This window comes from Glossina fuscipes, unplaced genomic scaffold, assembly GCF_014805625.2.
Source record: "Glossina fuscipes isolate IAEA_lab_2018 unplaced genomic scaffold, Yale_Gfus_2 0, whole genome shotgun sequence".
Lineage (NCBI taxonomy): Eukaryota > Metazoa > Arthropoda > Insecta > Diptera > Glossinidae > Glossina > Glossina fuscipes.
The window spans coordinates 19,472,669-19,490,335 of record NW_023998414.1 but is presented as its reverse complement, the minus strand read 5'-3'; the positions used below and the strand labels follow the sequence as shown (position 1 = coordinate 19,490,335).

At 33.9% G+C, this 17,667-nt stretch overlaps 3 protein-coding genes across 3 annotated transcripts in view; 1 reads left to right on the top strand and 2 right to left on the bottom strand.

Annotated features, from left to right (window-relative positions):
• Positions 1 to 2,640, bottom strand: part of LOC119645114 (DNA topoisomerase 3-beta) — a 5,855-nt gene extending 3,215 nt beyond the window's left edge. Inside the window, exons 1-5 of the mRNA XM_038045074.1 lie at positions 2,432 to 2,640; positions 1,613 to 2,354; positions 1,355 to 1,555; positions 704 to 1,298; positions 6 to 650 (exon numbers count right to left, since the gene is read on the bottom strand). Coding sequence (XP_037901002.1) covers positions 6 to 650; positions 704 to 1,298; positions 1,355 to 1,555; positions 1,613 to 2,354; positions 2,432 to 2,522 — 2,274 coding nt within the window. The 5' untranslated portion in view covers positions 2,523 to 2,640. The remainder of the gene's footprint in view (positions 1 to 5; positions 651 to 703; positions 1,299 to 1,354; positions 1,556 to 1,612; positions 2,355 to 2,431) is intronic.
• Positions 2,641 to 2,915: 275 nt separating this feature from the next.
• Positions 2,916 to 6,946, bottom strand: LOC119636528 (general odorant-binding protein 19d-like). The gene is made up of 5 exons (XM_038031926.1): positions 6,764 to 6,946; positions 3,684 to 3,756; positions 3,529 to 3,617; positions 3,314 to 3,447; positions 2,916 to 3,235 (listed from the first exon to the last, which is right to left on the bottom strand). The coding sequence occupies exons 1-5, from the start codon at positions 6,821 to 6,823 to the stop codon at positions 3,157 to 3,159; spliced, it is 435 nt and encodes a 144-aa protein (XP_037887854.1). The 5' UTR covers positions 6,824 to 6,946; the 3' UTR covers positions 2,916 to 3,156.
• A 5,272-nt stretch (positions 6,947 to 12,218) lies between these two features.
• LOC119645061 lies at positions 12,219 to 12,859 on the top strand. Its single transcript, XM_038044943.1, has 4 exons — positions 12,219 to 12,291; positions 12,387 to 12,478; positions 12,569 to 12,708; positions 12,784 to 12,859. The coding sequence occupies exons 1-4, from the start codon at positions 12,222 to 12,224 to the stop codon at positions 12,857 to 12,859; spliced, it is 378 nt and encodes a 125-aa protein (XP_037900871.1). The 5' UTR covers positions 12,219 to 12,221.
• Positions 12,860 to 17,667: the final 4,808 nt, after the last annotated feature.

Genomic DNA, 17,667 nt, shown 5'->3' with positions numbered 1-17,667 from the left:
TCTACCGTCACTTTGGTTGCTCCTTTGAAGCAATTGATAATAACATCGCACCTATTGCAAACCAGTTTCCAACTCGGAGTTATTGTACAATCTAATACCAAAATTCCATGCTCGCATTCCACGCAACCTGATATACCGAGGCTGTTCAACGAGTGGGGGCACGTAGGATGGGTGCAAGAATTGCATCCAGCATTTTTCGGCATATCCCTGAAGGGAGGATGATTATAACAATATGGACAGAAAGGATAAGAACGTCCTTTCGCGCCCGTTGAAAAAACTAGCAGATCAAATTCATCAAGCGGACATTTAAATTCCCGATAAAATTTTACAGTGCCGTTGTTTGGGAGAGAGTAAGTTTCATCGCAATGTGAGCAATGTAAGCGTGCCGGCTTCGATTGGATATATTTCATGTAACGACGACATTTGCCGCAACGCGAATGCGCTTTGCCTGTTTCAGCTAAGGGCGAAAACGATACTTCAAACAAACTATCCATGCTGGCAATATTCTTAACGAAATACAAAAATTTCAAACGAAATATATCTATGGCATGTTCAAGTACGGCGTTAAAATTCGCTGAACCTTTCGCAATTAAATTTAACATGGACTCAACTTCGGAACGCATAGTTGGCAAAACTAACTCAGGATCGATCTGAAAATGGAGATGTTAAGGATGATCTTCAGTTACTACTCTGGTATCATTACCTTTTGGTAACCGTGAACTAATACTATACCCAAAGTAGTAGGTATAAGTTTACGACCGCTTCCGATGGTTACATAATTACGCTGACATATATTGTTAATATGTACGGGAATGGACGCGTCTGTCCCAATACCATGCTGTTCCATTAGCGTAATCAATTCTGCTTCTGTGAGATAGTCTGGAGGGCTAGTCTGATTTTCGGCTAAGCGCACATCATTTATTGTAATCTTTTGACCTTCCACGAAAGGTGGTATTGGATCATCACGAGCAAATGCTTGCCATGTCATGACCTTTGTAAAGCCAGGATCTATTAAAACGTTTGCAACGCAACTAAACATTTCAGTACCAACACGTAATTTAACGGTAGTAGTGCGATATTTTAAATCCTTAGAGATTGTGCCCAAAAAATGACGGCATATAAAATCATATATACGCCACGTATCGCCATCAAAATCGGCTCTGGTAGCCAATTTCATAGGTGTGATAGGCGGATGATCACCAGCATCTTTACCTTTTCGAGGTGGATTGAAATCACCCAAAATTACTTGAGCCTCGCTCCCAAATTCGCTTGAAGATTTCAAAATATGTAATACAGCTCTGCGGAAGGTAAATTAAATTTTTAATAGCTTGAAAAGGTAGACGCACATATTTACTTTAAATCGAAATTGGCTGGATATTGATTGGTCTCGGTTCGCGGGTAACTGATATATCCTTGAGTATATAGACGTTCAGCTATTTGCATTGCTTGAAAGGGGCCTATACCTAATCCGGCACTACAAATACGCATTAGTTCTACGGTATTCAAAGCCTGCGGCCTACCCTTAAATTGCTCTTTGGAAACAACACTTTCAACTCTAGATGGGAATGTATTGGATTACTAAAATAAAATTCGAAATTTCGTTAATACTAACAAAGCTTCCTTTTGTTGTTTGACCAAATTCATTAACATAGTAGCTATTTCTCTTTTGAATAATCGCACCCGTGCCCAATCGAAGTTAAATTCTGGTTCACCAGCTTTCAACTGTAAATACCAAAAGCTTTCAGGTTTAAATGTTTGTATATCATCGTGCCGTTTTACACAAAAACCCAATGTTGGTGTTTGGCAAGGTCCGTACGAAATTAAAGTTGAATCCAAGTCACCGTAACGACCTTGGAAAAATTTCGTTTGAAATCTGGTGAAAGCACATCCTATACGTAAATCTAATTCTTGCCGAGCATCCACAGATTTCGCTTCATTCTCGTTTGGATAACCCAGCGTTTCCATAGCGCTCTTGATATCTTTCTCAGTGATAGCAGAAAAGTGAGCACGATAAGTTATATTGCGACTGTAAATATTGTGGATGACATGTGCTACGGCCGCCATGACTTCATAGCAAATGTTTTCGCCTTCTTTATCACAATCTAGCCACAAAACCAAATGTTCACATCCCCGTGCCTCTTGTGCCAAATAACTATTCATATGCAATTTGGGATTTGCTTCCTTTTTTTCGGTGGGACAGCCAAACAATTCGATGGGATCTACTTTATCCCAAGAATTATATTTGCCTGCAAATTCCAAGCTCATTACGTGGCCACATACGGAAGTCATACGAAACAATACCGTTTGATTGCGGAATTGTCCACTCCATTCGTGTACCGGGCAGTTGTTATTAGCTAAAGCATACAAATTGAAGGAAGTTAAAAAAACCGGCGTCATTTTATGTTACAGAAATTGTTAACCGTCTACCAACCCTTTCTAGACGAGCATTTGCCATTTGATAAGATCTGCGCCAATGAGGTGGCTAAAGATGACTTTTCAGCCACCATTAAAACTTTCTTCATTTTATTCAGTTACAAAATCATTCCAATTAAATATTTAAAACTTGTTGCAGGAAGTGTTAAATGAAGCCTCTCGAACTCGACTTCGAGCTTTCTTGTTGTTTATTTAGATACGTACTGAATTTGTGCTATGTTTTATTTTTACAGGGTGACTAGTGCTTGCTTAAAATCAACAAATTTATGGACGACAATGCTGTCTAAAGCGCTTAACACAATGAATGCGCTGAACACATCATTTGCATTGCATGATTGCAATAAAAACATATATTGCATTATATGAAGTAAAAAATTTCTTTGGAAATTATTTTTTTTTGAAGCAAAGACCAATTTTAATTTTTTTTGTGGTATATATTTATAGAGTTGCTTCATTTTATTTGTCTTTGGCGCATTGTACAGCGAATAGAAAATTGGGAGCAATAAGGGATGATTTGATATTCCTTGCAAGTAATTTCGAGTTACGAGTAAAAAGCCGTTCCGTTTTCTATTGCAAACGTTTTCTTTTTTCTATTTTATTCTGGATTTTCTTTTTTAGAGTAAATTTTTCATAACATTAAGATCCGAAGAAACGGAAATTAGCGACGAGCCATAATTACGTATTGCCAGAGTATTTGCTAAAATTGACTGAGTTGAATAAATTCTAAAAATCTGGTGGCAAAAGACCTTGTTCCTCGGCATGCTCTTTTAAGCAAGCACCGTATTCGATTGCCGCCTCACAGCTTAAAAAAAAATAAATAAATAGAAAAACGCATAATTCAGAAAACATATATATAGAGTAACAATTTATATTCATTTACTGATCCTCGTTGACTGACAAATTTTCGCACGCCTCTACCACTTCTATAGCCAACTCCTTTTTATTATCATCTGTAATCATAATTTGAGCCACTTCTAAAGTTTTTTCTTTAACCAGTTTTCCATCATCGTTCATCTGCAATACAGTTAACCATTTAAAAAGCAAGAGTTATTCATGTGATGCTAATTTTTCTTTCTTTTTTTTTTTTTCTCATACAATTCCAAACTTTTTCATCACGCAAGATCTTAAGCATTTGCCTTCAGTGCTATCAGCCGGCTTATGTTCTAAAATGGCAGCTATGTCGTCTAATATGTGCGTAAGAGCAAGGTCAATTAAATATATCGTAAGAAGAAGAATTTATTTTAATTTACCGTCCGTAGCTCCGGTTTCATCTTTACAATCATTGGCAGCAGCCAAAGCGTTTTCTTTAGTCAATTCCTCGGACTGCAATGAAAATAAATTTTGAGCTTCTATAAGCATAAGACATATAAGCGCAGTTTTTCATTAATTCATTTCTCTTTTTTTGTTAATAACTTAAAATCAAACACTATCCCTTCTAGTAAAGCAACCAAGCAATTACTAAATATTAAAGAACGCAGGTTAGCGATTAAAATTTTAAAATGTTATGACCGTTCAAGGTCGACCATTGAGCATGCTACACTACTTATTAACGATCTGTTCCCAACAGAGCTTTGTATGGGAAAGTGATCGTAGAAATGACTTCTCGATTGAAGCATGTTTAACAAGGTTTGTTCTTGGATCAACACATGCGCGAGGGCAAGATTTGAAAATTCGCTGACCTGAAGACTAAATAAAAAATACGTAAACAGATATTACATAGATATGCGGTCAGATTAACAGACTTTTATTAAAACGATTTTAAAAATGATTTTGAATGAATGTGCAAAATAAAAGGTGGATTTTTTTGCTGGATGTTGCATACATACTCACAAATTTAATTTACCCTTACGATATGTGATAAAGTCTGGCTTTCAAATGCGAATGAATTTCATTCCCGTTGCAAATGACATCAATCTTTTCAGAATAGAATCGGCATTGAATCGGCATTCTATCACTTGACTACAAATTCAAGACATATTTAAGCTGCGATTTGATTTTCTGCTTAAATAATTTTTAAACAGTGTAAGGCTCATAAAATTGCCGGATCGATATTCTTCATTTTTTTTTCTACCCAGACCAAAAAGCAGGATACAGTCAGCAAAGTCAAGAAAAAAAAAAAAGAAGATAGCGTGTACACTAGAATGAAGTCTTACCTCCCAAAGAAATATAAAAAATCGGCTTTCACGTCTTTCAATTTAATGTAGATAGATACCAGATAGATACCGGTGTGTTTATGCTACATTTAAAAAAAGCTGTAGTCAGCATTAGCGCCAGGCAGGGGAAGTAACTGAACGTAATTAGCGTAAGTGAGGTTTATTCGCTTATATATGCGTATAATTATTAGAAGCAAAATTCCAAGAAATATCTGGGGCAGCTAGAAAAAAAAATATCCATTTCTCTTTTTCTAGATTCGACCTTTTAAGTTGCGTGAAATGCGGTATAAGTCACTTTTCACATTTACGCTTATGAAGGATTCGTAGTTATTAGATAAGTTCTTCCGTTTGCAACATTACGAAGCATTAATCGCGAATCTCGCAAAACATTTTCAATTTGTTTGCAAAATTTTGAATGGATTCAACTCTGTTCCTCTATCGCTCGTTGTTCAACGTTAACGTTAAACAGAACGTTATAGCTTAGCTTACATATTTTCAGTTTATTGCTTCAGATGAAGTCTCAAAACGGACACGATTCGTTTACAAACACGGCCGTAACAGTAAAAGAATTTCAATTTGCGTTCGGCAAAAGAAATTGAATCAACAGTCAGTCAGCAACCATAAAAAACGATCGCTTTTCATCTAATCAATTTCGCAATTTTGTATCAAATCTAATATTCCAAAGGGAAATTCATCACAAAACACTCCAATACCGATTGTTATAAAACAAATAAAATATAATGCACAGCGGTCGACCGTTAAATGGCCAACATAGATAGACCTGCGGGTATTGTAGGCGTGTTGTTTGAAAAGTTTGAGTCATATTCAAATTCCTTTGCAAGTTCATAGGTGATCGCTTGATTTTTGCGAACAGGCGAATGTGTATCGCAGATACTACATAGTTGCGCAAACGAACGGTCGGACGGATGAAGGGACGAACATGCTTAGGTGCATTGTGAATTCGGATTTCTGAAGCTTACTTCTGCGCGTTGTAAACGCATTCAAAACAAAATTGAATTTTGATACTTTATGATATTGATTGAGTGGGCATGGTCAATTTTTATTCATTTTTGTGCAGGTGCTGCAGCATTGCTGATAGAACATACGTTCAAATGTTTGTAGGTTAATCTGCTATAATTTATGACTAATGGGGGAAAAAACAATTTTTCATTCCTTTTAAAAAACAGAGGTATCTTCTTTACTTTACGCAATACTGAAAGAGTGCCCTTCAACCGATTTGGCCCAATTTTAATAGCAACCTGGACGTAAGAACTTTCAATGTTTCTGCCATATTTGGAGTTAATAGCCGCATTTTTGCGATTGTGAGATTGTTTGAAACAAACGAACAGTCGGACATGCTTAAATCGATTTAGATTTGTGTTACTGATCAAGATTATATATATATATACTTTGTGTGCTTTTTGCTTGTTATTCAGAAAGTAAAACACATCACATCCACTATACAAAAATAGAAAATATCATCTATGCTCGTCCGATATTATAGAGTATGAAGATGTAGTGCGTTTTCTTCGTCCTTTTTTTAGCATCACGCTGATAGATATAAAAAAGATTCGTTCACGATCGAAAATAATTTTCTTACTTTTTCGGAATTTTGAAACTTGTGAAATTGAATATAATGCACTGTAGGCTGTTTGACAAATTCTTGTGCTCGTACACAGTTCCCCATTATTCGCACATCCTAGCTTGATGCAAAAGTAGGAGGAATGAGAAGCTTTTTATTGAAATCTCGTCGTGAACACTAACCGACAGCATGCTCCTGTACTATATAAATACGTTCCCAATGATGCGGCCAATGATGCGTTCATAATTAATTATATACGTTCACGTCTACCTTTACCTTTTACTTGGTTGAGTTTGGCAGATTCACCCCAAAGCAAATATTAATGCCTGAGATCTATTTTGTTGATATGAAATGGAAAATAATTTCATTTTGGAAATTTCCTTTAAATCCTATACTACTACAGACTGCAATACTATTTCATTACGCTATAGATAGATATGTCGCACCATCATCATCGTATCATTAAATTTGAAACCATATTTTAAATCTTAGGTTGCCGAAGCAGTCATTGCTCGCTTTAATAATATGATGAAAATATTAAGATTACTTTATTTTATGTTTGGTTTTTTTGTTTTTATATTTTTATTGTATTTACCCGAACAATTGATAATTCAATTACAGTAATTAATAGACAAAGATTTATTAGAAATTTCATATTTTATTGAATTGAATTTTTTTTCAAAATTGATTTTTACACAAAATAACTGGAAAGCGAGACGAAATATTTGCGTTGTAATGAAGTCCGCTGGTAAGATTCTAATAAACAAGCGATGAAAGAATTCAACGGCTTTTATTTTATTGTACTAAGTAATAAGCAAATTAATGGGGGGAAAAATTAAAATTAATTTGTCGATTGTTTTTATATTTCAATAGTTTTATTTTTATTTTTGTTCTTGTTGTTATTGTTTTTTTTAAATTCTTTCATATATATTGTACATAAAAACATTACAGTATGTTCATTATCAACTTAATTATAGGTTGAGAGAATTATATCGTTGTGTTTGAATTTTTGTTTTAGTTTTTTTGGTGAACGTGTGAAAGCTAAATTATATAATTTGTTGCTAGTTGTTGTTAACTAAAGAATTAAAATTTTCACAAATGAACGATTGAGATAATTTTCCATAAAATATTTAATGACACCTAGACATGTAATTATTTATTTATTTATTTCTTTTTCATTCTCTTTTTACATATGCATCCAAATTAAAATCTTAATAACAATTACTATAAACAATTATGAAAAAACAACCAGCGATCATAAGATCAATTTAATAATTCTTTAATAAGAAATACATTATTAATTAATAATTTCTTTTACAATTAATACAATTAATAATTTCTTTAATAAGAAATACATTCGAGAGCAAAAATGACGTATAACCCTTACATTTTCAGCTCGAGCCAAAGTATTTATTAAATTAAGTTTAGTTGGCAAATGTAACTTAAATTAAATTAAAGTATACTTTGTCAGTTTTTAAAAAAACACCTAATGCTTTCCCTTGACCAATAAAACAATAGAAATATGCAAAATCGCTCGTTTCAGGTAGCGCTGGTTCAGCAACACTGACCAGGTATAAAAGGATATTTAAACAATCAAATTATTAGAGAAAGGCATTTGTTAATACGAGCCTGACTGGATGCGATTCCATCGGGTGTTTCATCGAATAGATAAATTTTCGCACAAAGTCCCAGTGGTACCTTATTCCATTCTTTCGTAATGGCGGTTCGAAGCTCCCCAAGACTCGTAGGCGCCCTGTTTCTGCTCGTTTTTTTTTTTTTTTTTTTGAGATCCTACCGTAGATGTTCATTGGGATCGGAATCTGGGCTTCGAGAAGGCCACATCGTAGCCAAGACAGCAAGCTTCTCCAAGTACGGACGCATTCAGGCGACGGCATGTGGTCTTGCATTGCTAGAAGGGAGGGCTATCTGCTGAGACATCGACTGTAGCCACCAGCCTCTTGATTTCACTGGTGTACCCGTCGAAAAGCATATCGGCTTTAATTTAGCTGTTGTGCTACTTGGCTTTTGCTCTTTGTTTCCAGTCTCAATTAGTGTAACCATTTAAGAAACTGCTCCTGATATGCGATCCATTTCCTTGTTCTAAATGTCTTTGGATTCGATAAAGAACCTTTCAGCGCTACCTAAAACGAGCGGTTTTGGGTATTTCAATGGTTTTATTGCTACTGTAAAGATTTTGAAGGTCATGGCAAACCGTTACGAATTTTTCAAAAGTTAACACCTTGTGCTTTAGTGTTATTTAGGTTATGTTTGCAACTTAAATTTAATTTAATAAATATTTAGGTTCGAAATGAAAATGTAATGGGTGTGCGATTTTTTTCCCCTTGAGTGTATTTGGTAATTGAATTTCAACTTTTATTTACGCAGAAGTTGATTTTAAGGATAAAAGAGGATAAACCAAGACGACAAAGCATTCGAAAGCACTTTTGGCAGAGTAATGTATCTCTAGTGAAATCGTTTTCTATCTAATAACCGATGTACTGCGAGCAGATGGCTTAACTTTTGTTTTTGCCTAATAGTCTCCTATTTTTTTTTTTTAATCACTTTTGAAAGAAAATCGTGCCTTAAATTAATTTTGTATATTTATTGGCAAAACATCCTGTTTGTGCAACAATCGATAGACATGCAAGCCGTTCACATACCTGTCAATGGAAAATTTCCCCAAATTATTTACATATAATTTATACATGTTTTCTTTTGTTATATCTGCTGTTGCAGATATATTTCTCAGAAATTTGCAACGTAAACGAATTACGTGCCGAAAATCTCATAAAGTATTAGGAAATATTAGTATATTTGCATTTCTCAGTAGTGGGCTTCGAAATTTCTGAACATATGAAAATTTTTCTTCTATAACCGATCGAGACCATTATGGCCTGAAGTTGTTTTATATAAATAAGTAAAGAGTTCCCTTCGTTTGTCAATTCGATCTGCGTAAAGAATGAATGACTAAATTTTGAAACTTCAAAAATTGATTGACAAAGGGATGGATGATATAGCCACAGTTGCGTTACAAAGAATTAAAAAAATTATGTTCGCTTGCGATCGAATCCTTTATACCCACCGCAGTTACTTCAAAAAAACAAAAAAAAAAAAAGGGCACAACTAAATTTCCATACTCTTTAAAGCTGGAAATATTTGTGTGAAATATATGAATAATATATGTGGGTCCATCGCGATTGTTCCCGTTTTCGTTACCAAACTGTATGCAAGAACTCGCAATGTTTTCGGAAATTTTTGAAATCAATATCTGCATTTTTGACATATACACAGACGCACAGATGCACATGCTCATATGAGGTCTTTGAAGCTTCCTTATGGGTATTGCAAACGTTTTGACAATGTAAATATTTACCCCACCTTTCGGTGGTGTTTATTGGAATATACAAAGCCGTTTCCCATATACTCATAATCAAAAAAGAAAAAAAAAAAAAAAAATGTATATATATATATATTTATAGATATATAGATATTCGGTTTAGATAGAATCTCTTATCTATCTATAATCTATCAATAACTTTTGTATGAAATTTGATTAGAGGATAAGGCGTAGATCTATCCTTTTGGTATATCGATCGCATAAACTGAGAGCACAACCGGTTTTCATGAATTATAACAGATAAATCTGCAAAAATTTCAACGAATGAGCCACGCCTACTCCATTTCATGGTTCGTCATAATTTCATTTGAATCCACATTCTTTATAACGCATATAAACAAGCTTCAAAAAACCCTTAATGTATATAAATTCTTGGTCAGTTTTAAATTTGGAATGCGTCTAAGCATGTCCATCCAATCATCTGTCTATCTGTCCGTATTCGCGAAAAGACTTGAAAGTGACCTAAACTTCTACTAAACATGCGAAAAAACCTCAGATCGCTTTTTCTTTATGTGATTTTCGTTCTTTACTCATAAACTACAAGAGAAACACGTTAAAGGCTTCCAATTTTTTTTCTGAAAATAAAAAAAACCAACCGCGCCCACTTAATATTATAGAGTATGAGAATTTAGTATTTTTCCTCTTTTCTGTCTTTTTTAGGATAATGGTGATGGGTAGAAAAGATTTTGTCACGACCGAATATAATTTTTTTTTTTTTTTTTTTTTTTTTTTTTTTTTTTTTTTGTGTATGATAAAGCAAACGTATGAGCTGCGCATGTTGACCTAACTTCGCATAACTGGAAATTTATCCCACTTCTCCCTCTCAATTGACGCTGACCTGCTGCGACTTGCGCAGCATATCATTTTCGCATCTTACGTCATATTCTGAGCTAAAGATTGAATAGATTTTAGACTATTTTATATATACATATAAAATATATTTATTATATCCTAAACCACTTATGGTACATGGTACATTAAGATTGGGTGGACATACGTAATACCCAAAAGAATTTGCGATAGACCTCTCTTTTATTATACCGATCGATTTAGAATCCATCTAAGCTTGTCTGTCGAGCTGATGGCTGTCTAATCTATTTTTATATTCAACCTACAGATTGCAAGATTTTGAGATAGTTTGAAAAAATTAGGTACAACTACCGTGCGTGCATCCAAGGACGGACGCTATCAAAATTAGTTTAGACCGCCCCTGGTATAAATTTCGTGGTGAAAATTGGTTTATAATAGCAAATTCACAAAAAAGTTAACCTTACCGAATTCGGACCAAGTAGGTCTATTTGTTTGCATACCGCCGCATAAAAGGATTTTTAGGAAATGTAAGCCAAAAAGGTCTAATTATTAACGTTTTATGATGAAAAGTGCATGACAGTAACTTGACATAAAAGTTAAGTGAAACAAATTTGAACGACATGAGTCTATTTTTTGAACCCGACACGCTATAAGATTTTTTATGAATAGTAACTCTTTCAGAAAAAGATTACATTTTTAATATTTTATGATGAAAATCGGTCTTTAGCAGCAATTTTGAAAAAAAATTAATGATGGAGAATTTGGATCACATAGGTCAATTTTTTAGACCCCAGCATATATAAAGGTTCTGATGGAAAGCAAGCTGTTATGTGGACAAAAATGCTCATTTCTCAAGCTTGGTAAATTTGGATCATACCATATGATGGTTTGGGTACCCTAAAATATGCGGGCTTCCATGAAAAATTTGCTTTTGCATCGAAATGATGTGGAATTTTTGGTGTATTCTTACCAAAAACGAGTGCATAATTGTACTTGGCAAAGTGATGTAGGGTATGCTCAGCCTTGCCCAACTATAATATTTTTACTTCATTTTTTATATACAATAGGAATAAATTTACCAAAAAAAAGTTCTCATCATTAGTGGCAGTAAGTGTGAGTTAATTACTCCTATACTCTCTAATGACTTAAGGGGTAAATTAATTTTATCACACTCTTGGATACCTTATAAAATGGGTATGTATGTTTTTGATTATTGTTAAATTATATATAAATCCACATTTTCTTAAAACGTGCCAATTAAAGTGTCCAACTTAGGCTCAGCCATCTTCTTATGCAGTTGGATGCTATTAAGATTTGAAACACCACGTATTTGTTGACGTTCAAGGGTAATATCTTTGCATCAACGTCTTGTTGATCTTGTCTCTTGTTTCTTTAAAAATTCAGAAATATATTATTTATTAGATCTCGTCTGACGGTCAATATGTACATGAACCGATCCGGATGGTTCGAACTGAGAGGAAATAAGATAAAAAACTTTCATCTCGAATAGATTAAGAAACGTATTCAAACTTGTAAGTTATCTATTATGAAAAGTATATAAGATGCTGCCAGAATCGTATATGACCTCACTTCTATGTGAATACCGTTTTGCAACGTACGGAAATTTATAGAACTTACTTTACTTTAAATTCAGGCAAGAGAGAAGATTGGTCTTGATATGTTTTTCACTGAGCAAATAATGAAATTTGTTTTTTATATCGTTTTTATACTTTTCGTAAAATTAACACCGGTAAGCAAGCTTCGAAATACGACAAGAGAGAAAATATTTTATTGAAATATTTTTATGCAGGCAAAGCAGGCAAGTAATTTCGAAATATTAATGGACATGATAAGAGAATCGGTTCGTGAATGCTATGAAGACGAAGCGAATACGATTAAAATTGAAATAACTGAAGGTAATGAAAAAATGAAAAAAACAAAATATTTTCTTCAAAAAAAAAAAAAAAGCCAAGTATCTAAATAAATGTAGTTTCGATTCTTAAATTCGTAGAAGGCTTTCGCGATATATTACAAGGCGAACAAGAGGAAGTTTCACGCAATGGGAAATGTTTGCGTTATTGCATTCTCAAGAATAACAATTTGGTATTTATAACTGAAGCTAACACATTTATGTTGTAAGGAATTTTTTATTTCATATTTCTATTTTTTTTTTTTTTCGTATTGCATCCACAGTTCACTCCCGATAATTTATTAAGTGAAGAAGACGTCCTACAATTTTTTGAGAATCTATTCGCCGTCAGAGACATTGATACGAACATTATACAGCATATTATTAAAAAGTGTGATAAGGCAATGAAGCATGAAGAAGATCGGTAAACCGTTTTGTTTTCTTATTTTTTGTTTCGTAGAAAATTTGAGATCATTTTTTTGTTTTCTTCACCTAACAGTTGTGAACGTGCCCATACAGCGTCCGTGTGTATTTTGAAACAATTAAAGGAGTTGGAACTAATCAATTCAAATTAGTATAATTTTTAGTCAATATTCAACGCTCTTGGATTCAAGACATAAGGTATAAAGACTACTTTTTCTTTAATTATAAAACTATAAAATAACATAAAATAGTGCAATGGAGTTTCCTCTTTCAACACATAGGAACTAAAATCAAAAATTTATTAAATTTTCTTGTTAGAGTCCTTTCGTTAGAAGCTTTTATTCATCTTTACAATAATGAGGACAAGTAAGAAAAATATATTCGACGGGGGCCGAATCTCAGATACCCATCACTATGTTTTTCACATTCTGCCATTTTTAGGCAGATAATCTTATAGATATAATATTTTCATTTAAGGAATGAACAAAATGGTTTTAAACATTCGGTCTTGTTTGCCTTATGATAAATAAGCATTAAATCTCAATAAGGTAAAAAAAATTAAATTTAATTACTCGTAACTTTGCGTGGATACAGCCGATTGGTTCCCTCTATGAACCTAGAGAGTAGAGAGTGTCTCGTAAAGCAAATGTGAAAAATTTCAATCTTCTAACTTTAACAATTTCCGAGTAACGAGCAAAAATCAAAAATTTTTGTTAAAAAAAACTGGATTGCCTTCAGTTTACCCTCCATTGCACGCTTCTGCTCTGACCAAATTTGCCACATTTTCAATACCAACCCGCGTGAATCCAGAAACTTGGAATGTTTCTACTAAATTTGAAGTTGATATCTTCATTTTTGCGACCAGGAGAAGGCTAACAACACGCATCACGCAGACGCACAGACGGACGGACATCGCTAAATGAATTCAGAATTTCACGCTAATCAGGGATATAAATACTTTATAGTGTCTCTAAAGCTTCCTTTTGCATTTTATATATATTTTGGAAAAAAAGGAAATGAGTATACGCTCATCTTACAGTGGCGGGGCAAAAAAATGAACCAATTATGTTTTCTCCATAAAAAGAAACATATTTTTGAAACACACAGAGTAAGAATCGGCAAGGCTGATCTTTAGATGCCTTAAGCAACTTTGCCTAATACAGTCATTCATTCATTTCCTTAATAAGAGATAAAATTCTCATATTGGAAGAGGCTCAAACGTAAACGTGATCTAAACTTAGAAAGCTAAAATTACCTGGCAAAGCTTTTATTAGTTTCCAGTTGCGTCCATCATGACAAACCACAAATTACGATAACATGCAAAGACGTAGGTCCCCTATGGCAGATTTGCCAGCGATCAATCTTCGCCATACAATATTAAAAATTAAACCTTTTTGACAAATAAAGTTTCATATTATCATTACAGCTCTTATGCTATCTAAAAAATAGAGCTACGTAGTCCAAAGTAGGGTTGATTTCCTTGTCGATTTACTATTATGAATCAATTTTCCACATGAAATATTGAATATTAGACCTCACTATCATAAAAAGATTCAGTTCTCGTAGGAACGATTATATGGGAGGGGGGTTCAAAGAATTGCCCCTGCCGTGGCAAATTTTTCGTACCAACATAGAATGTCAAAATACTTCTACTCGGTGACGTTTGTCGAGAAATTGCAACATTTTCTCATGTCATTTATATGGGGAAAAGTGGACCGATCCAAATGCTGTCTTCCTTGGGTCAAGGCATATCAGTGTATCAAATTTCATCAAAATCTCTCACAAATTGCGTTCTGTTGGCTGGACACAAATTTGCATGGTCAGACATCAGACGGATGAACGGTCACACAGGCTTAGATCAATTCAGAAAATGATATTCGATTTACTGGTAGGAGCATCAAAATGTTTATCGTTTTATCTATTGTAGTTCATGAGTAATGAGCAAAACTTCATCTTCTTTACTTCAGTTAACAAAGGTGTTGTCAGTTTATGTTTTCTTATAGGACTACCGTTTGACCGATTTCGCTAATTTTCAATTTGCGTGCAATTTGAAGTCAATAATGCTATTTTTTCGATTAGGACCACATTTACCATACACATTACATAAACGGAACGACGGGCAGATCAATGCGCTTAGAACGATTCAAAATTTGGTGCTGATCAAGAGTAGAATAGAGTCAAATATGTTATGGAAGTTCTGAAACCTCCTTCTGGATATCGCAAAATGACTATATCCCCAGAGTTACAACAATAAAAATTTCGATGTGTATTAACAGCTGATCCTAGAGTACCTGTACAAAAGTAGAATATACCATGGCCATGGACTCGGAACATTATAATGTATCGGAATTTCCATATTTGCGAACTTTTATGCCCACCGTCAGAGGATGGGGATATATGCATTTTGCCAAAACGAGTGGGCATAAAACATATTAATATTCTTGATGGGCATCAAATTCCAAATCGATGTAAGCATGCGAGCACGACTGTCTGTCCATCAGTGCCAACATTCTATAGACCGAGAGACCGCAAGAACCGAACTAACGGTTTCAAATTTGGCTGAAATATTAAAAGTTCTTGTATCCAGGTTGATGATGGACACAATTGGTCAAAGGACACATCCGCGATACAACATAAGCTAAGAGAATTTCCATTTGCAGGAGCACGAAAATGGGTTTTTTGCTCTTTATTCATAAACTACAATAATACAAATTGATATAATCCACTTTACGACGTTTATGGTGGATACAAAAGATCTCGCTACGACCCAAATTAATTCTTTTACTTATTTCCTTTTTCAATCTTTTTGAGCCCCAAAGACGAATCGAATTTTCTTACTTGTTTTATTAACGCATTATAAGAGCTATTATACATAATACGTCCGACCTTTTAAAGACGAATCAGGTGAACATTTCATCATAATGACTTTTATAAATCATTAAAAATGTGTTTAGCTTGATGTTGTTGTGACACCTTTCCTATTAATCCCTTGCTGTTTAATCTCATTAATTTCAGAGTGGCCATAGAGAGTGGAATTAATCATTTGGCCGGGTTGTAGTAGCTTGTCATACATGGCGTTAACCTAAGCTGTGCATTGTTTGAGCAGCTTGGTCCACTTTGGACCACGATCTTCTTCGTTTATTATTGTACCTTGCACCGTTTGTTATTTATCTCTTCACAAACAATTGGATCACGATTTTTGTTGCAGCAACGATTCACGGATGAAATTCCCCTACTGTTTTCTCCCCTATTTATTCAGGTGATATTCAAATCGTTCCAAATTGCTATTAATCAATGTTCAAATCAATCTTCAGCAATGATGTCATGTCAAGATGAGTGTTGGATTTCCTTAATTTCTGAAAAATTTTATCGACTTAAGCGAAAATAAGCAAACAACAACTTGCGTGCTGCAAATTTTGGTAAATCGTTTTCATCACAATGTACTGAATTTTTTCAAAAGCTTTCGGAACCTTATCGTTTAAGACGAGATGTGATTGTAAAATTAGTGAATTCTTTCGGAATTTTAGCTAACTTTCAAAACATAATTACTTTTGGCTGAATTAGTAAATGTCACAAATGCTTCTTCTTTATTTTACTTGTGGAGTGTTGCCTTCAATTTCTGGCTTGATCGGGTTAGTTTTATAAGAAAATGTGAGACTTTAAGTTAATCAATGATAAAAGGCGCTACGAAGTTTTTCGTTTATCTAATACAACCTGACATCGCAAAAGTGTATTATCATTTCTTTTCCGCGCGGTGCTCTCACTGAGAGACATGGCTTTTTGTTTATATAAATTTTCGCCTCGTTTTTGAATAGATTATAATAATTTTGATAATGATTTAATTTTACCTTAAACTTTAAGTGAATAAGTTGACTTTTTCAATTTAAAACATAAATAAATGAATTTCAAATTGTTTTGCTACAAAGTATACCAAAAACAAGCAAAAAAAAAAAAAAACTGAAACTAATATTTTGGTTACATAGTCTATGCTCTGGTACTGATACACATAGATGATAACTTGCCAATCCGAAATGTGCATTTATATGGAATATTGTACCGTTGGAACTGAAATGGCCTTCAATTAAAGAATTCCATTCAAACTAGAATGAGCCTTATATGTCACATAGCTTGGAAAAGTTTCGTACATGCATTATAAATATCTTGTTTTAATCAAAATTGACTATGGCTTGATTGTCTATGGCAATGAAGGCAAATGCAATATAAATATTCTAAAGTCGATTTATTACCAAATGATGATAGCCAGCGCATAAGTTTTCCGAAGGATATACATTAGCAATATTATTGTCATTCAGCTTTAGAGAATAAAAAGCTGGAATGATAACAAAGCTTTTTTGCACGAACAATTCGATACTCGAAGAGGACAAAAAAAATAAAACTCAAAAATTACTATGCGCAACAGACTTTCGCATATATAGTCATTCGAGCATATGGCCCTAAAATACAGGCGGCTTTAAAAGTGAAGATTTGGGACACTTCAGGTCCAGCGTAAAAAAATCGTTTACGCCAAATTAACTCTTCAGAGAACTGATCGCAAAGATAATTCAAATTTGAAAAATAACCGTTAGTACCTTCTCTTTACCGAAACCAAACAAACAAACAAAACGATTATCATCACAGATAGTCTGTCAATCTGAAACCTTCTAATTCCTACCTGAAGTACTACTTACACATGAAGGAATTCTTACAGAAATACAATAGAAATTTGCCAGGTGTCGAGTAATATTGGTGTTTTGGGATGTGAGCCGAATAGAACATAGGCTTACATATCATGAAAGCTCGCATAGATCCAAGTTTAGCAAACTTAACTTTCTTTGCAAAAATTTTATTATTTTTCATAGAAGACTAGAAATTATATTTAGAGGCTTGCTTTTCATGATAACACTTATATATGCTAGGGTATAGAAATTGACCTATGTGATCCAAATTCTCTAATATTGAT